Source organism: Saprolegnia parasitica (assembly GCF_000151545.1).
Source record: "Saprolegnia parasitica CBS 223.65 unplaced genomic scaffold supercont2.453, whole genome shotgun sequence".
Classification (NCBI taxonomy): Eukaryota; Oomycota; class Saprolegniomycetes; order Saprolegniales; family Saprolegniaceae; genus Saprolegnia; species Saprolegnia parasitica.
In genome coordinates, this window is record NW_012156847.1 from 4,602 (window position 1) to 7,722 (window position 3,121).

The 3,121-nt window shown below is 55.6% G+C and overlaps 3 protein-coding genes across 3 annotated transcripts in view; all 3 read left to right on the top strand.

Moving 5' to 3' along the window:
- The window catches only part of SPRG_21860 (hypothetical protein), a gene marked incomplete at both ends in the record, with an annotated part of 1,373 nt that extends 774 nt beyond the window's left edge, over positions 1-599 (top strand). Inside the window, one exon of the mRNA XM_012356388.1 lies at positions 28-599. Coding sequence (XP_012211778.1) covers positions 28-599 — 572 coding nt within the window. The remainder of the gene's footprint in view (positions 1-27) is intronic.
- Positions 600-1,530: 931 nt separating this feature from the next.
- SPRG_17016 (Ras-like protein Rac1) lies at positions 1,531-2,118 on the top strand (the record flags this gene model as incomplete). Its single annotated transcript, XM_012356389.1, has 1 exon — positions 1,531-2,118. One exon carries the CDS (start codon positions 1,531-1,533, stop codon positions 2,116-2,118), a length of 588 nt encoding a protein of 195 aa, XP_012211779.1.
- Positions 2,119-2,602: 484 nt separating this feature from the next.
- Positions 2,603-3,103, top strand: SPRG_17017 (hypothetical protein; the record flags this gene model as incomplete). Its single annotated transcript, XM_012356390.1, has 1 exon — positions 2,603-3,103. A coding segment is annotated over one exon (501 nt), but the record flags the coding sequence as incomplete, so codon positions are not given.
- Between the last annotated feature and the right edge of the window lie 18 nt (positions 3,104-3,121).

The window sequence follows — 3,121 nt, forward strand, 5'->3', positions numbered from 1 at the left end:
TCGACGCTGCACACGGTCGCGCTCCAGAACGTTCTGATTTCGCTCGTGGCGCTCCCCGGGTACCGTATGTCGCGTGCTTCTTCATCAACAAGATGGGCCGCAAGCGCATCATGCTCCAGGGCTGCACGGTCATGACGGTCGTCTTCCTCATCCTCGGCATTTGGTGGGACGAGATCAAAAAGTCCAGCGCCGGCTTCATCGTGCTCTTTGGCTTGACGCTCTTCTTTGCCAACTTTGGCCCCAACATGTCGACGTTTGTGATGCCCACGGAGATGTACCCGACGGCCATCCGCAGCTCGTGCCACGGCTTCTCGGCGGCCATGGGCAAGGCCGGCGCGTCCATCGGCTCGTACGGCTTCTCGCTATGGGTCGACAACCCGAGCTTTGGCTACGTCGGCACGTGGTTTACGTTCGCAGGCATCTCCGTGCTCACGATCGTCCTCACGGTCTTTTGCATGTTTGACAACAACGACGAGGCGAGCGTCATGGACAACGACTTCAAGGCCAAGCTCGCGATGGAAGACGACGACGTGCGCAAGTCGTTTGTGAGTCAGATGGAAGAGCCGATCAACGCTGACGACATCGGCACCAAGGCGTAGACAACTTGTGCATTTATATACATTTTGTACATTCTTGGATCGTTCTCATTTGCCGACCTGCAGAGGTATCCGGATGTGATCGGATGCAGCCCGTCTCGTTCGAAATCTATGGACGAAGTAGCACGTCTTGGCTGCGTTTGAGTGCAGGAACGACCAAGCGCGCTATGACTACTTGGCGCGTGGGGTCCACCACATTTCTCCGTATTACATTGACATAAAAAGCCTGGGTAGTATGTCGCAGCTTCCTCCAACGACCACGGACTCATGCTGTACGTAGCTCTACGCAACTACGTTTGAAAGTCTCTAAATTGGCAGTGCTCCTCTTTGATGTCAACGCCCAGACACAGTTGATGGACTGACATATCAAGTCGATTTCGTGTATCCACAGTGTCGGAAAAAAGTTCAGAAATGGTGTCCTTGCACAGAGTCGCCAGCGTTGGTGCCAGGTGCGAGTCTGTTGCTAGCAGGTTCGACGTTGCACACTGTACTCTTCCTGCATCAACGGGATCTCGCACGAACGTTCGGCGCTCGGAGACCTCCAAGTTTCTTGGCGTGTAGCCAAGCGTTGCGGCGGCTAAAAATATGGGCCCGTATCCGGCCCGTCCCAATATATATTCGCGTTGCCAAGCAATATGCCAACGCATCACGCGAAGCAACGATACCGACATATACCGGCGAGATGACGCAGGGGCGCACGCAGCAGTATATTCATTTATCTATGCATGATGCTATCGAGATTCTCTTGGCGCTTGGAGCGCGAGGGGCGTGTTGTTGAAGAGCATTGCAATGGCCACCGTGCGTCGGGTGGGGTGTCCGGATACCGACGCGCGGTTCAATATTAATATATGAATATTTTTGAATATTTTTAAAAACGTATTTTTAGCGATCTTGCCGTTTAGGGGCAGTTTGCATTTCCACGGCCGAGACGAAGATGAACATGCAGAACATGAAGTGCGTGGTCGTCGGCGACGGCGCCGTCGGCAAGACATGCGTGCTCATCTCGTACACGACCAACGCATTCCCAGGCGAGTACATCCCGACTGTCTTCGACAACTACAGCGCCAACGTCATGGTCGACGCCAAGCCTGTGAACCTCGGGCTCTGGGACACGGCCGGCCAAGAAGACTACGACCGGCTGCGGCCGCTGAGCTACCCGCAGACCGACGTGTTTTTGATCTGCTTTAGCGTCGTGAGCCCGGCCTCGTTCGAGAACGTCAAGGCGAAATGGTACCCGGAGATCCAGCACCACGCGCCCGGCGTACCCTTCATCCTCGTTGGCACCAAGCTCGACTTGCGCGAAGACGAAGACACGGTCGAGCGCCTGAAAGAGAAGCGGTCGGCGCCCGTCACGCACGAGATGGGCGAGGCCCTCAAGAACGAGCTCGGCGCGTTCAAGTACCTCGAGTGCTCGGCGCTGACGCAGAAGGGCCTCAAGCAGGTGTTTGACGAGAGCATCCGCTGCGTCCTCCAGCACCAGAAGAACCCGAAGAAGAAGCGCAGCCACTGCACGATCCTATAGACACACTTAATGCCTTATCTATATACACTACGTCGCTTATGTACTATTATGTCTACGCCAAGGCTGCATACACCGCCCCGTGCATGGATCGCTGGGTAGATAGATGCGTGGATATACCGATAGTATCGACGACGATGGATCGCGCGTCCGGCCAGGATGGCTCTAAGATCGTCGACTAAGATGCCATCAGATTGGTTGCATCGCCATATTGGTGGTCCGTCGATCAAGATGGCGCCGCCGTATTGCACGAAGATGGAGGTTACGCGGTGTATTTTAGAGGCGCCGTGTGCTTCTATTTAAAGCCGACGGACGGTTTTTGTCGGTAACATGTACCGGTTGCTGGAATTATTTGACTTGGGGTTTGTGAGTGGATACTTTAATCAAGTCTAACCCGACCACTTGCTATAAATAGATCGTCTCTTGAAGTTTGTATGAAGCGGTGGTTGCTCGACTCGACGACGGTTCATTCGCGGCTTTTCCCGGTATGATTCACACCACGGGCGGGGGTGGCTTCGCCACGACGACGCAGGACCTCGTCAAGCTCATTGAGACACCCAAGGAGCACTTTGGCGAGCACCTCGCGACGCTCGGGGGTATCGAAGGCATCGCAGCCACGCTCAAGTCGTCCTTGGTCGCAGGCCTCGACAGCAACAATGCGCAAGACCTGCAGGCGCGCGAGGACGTGTTTGGCCGCAACTACATTGAGCCCGAGAAGCCCGCGACGATTCTTGAGCTCATGTGGGAAGCCTTTCACGACTCTACGATCATCGTACTGACCATCTCGGGCACGGTCTCGACCATCCTGGGATTTACGGTGCCACACGAAGGCGGCACCGGGTCTGACTGGGTTGAAGGAGCTTCGATCCTTGGCGCTGTCTTGCTCGTCATCACCGTCTCGGCTGTCAACGACTACCAGAAGGAGAAGCAATTCGCGGCCCTCAACGCCATCAAGGAGGACGAGAAGATCAAGGTCATTCGCAACGGCGTGCCCGCCGAGGTCTCC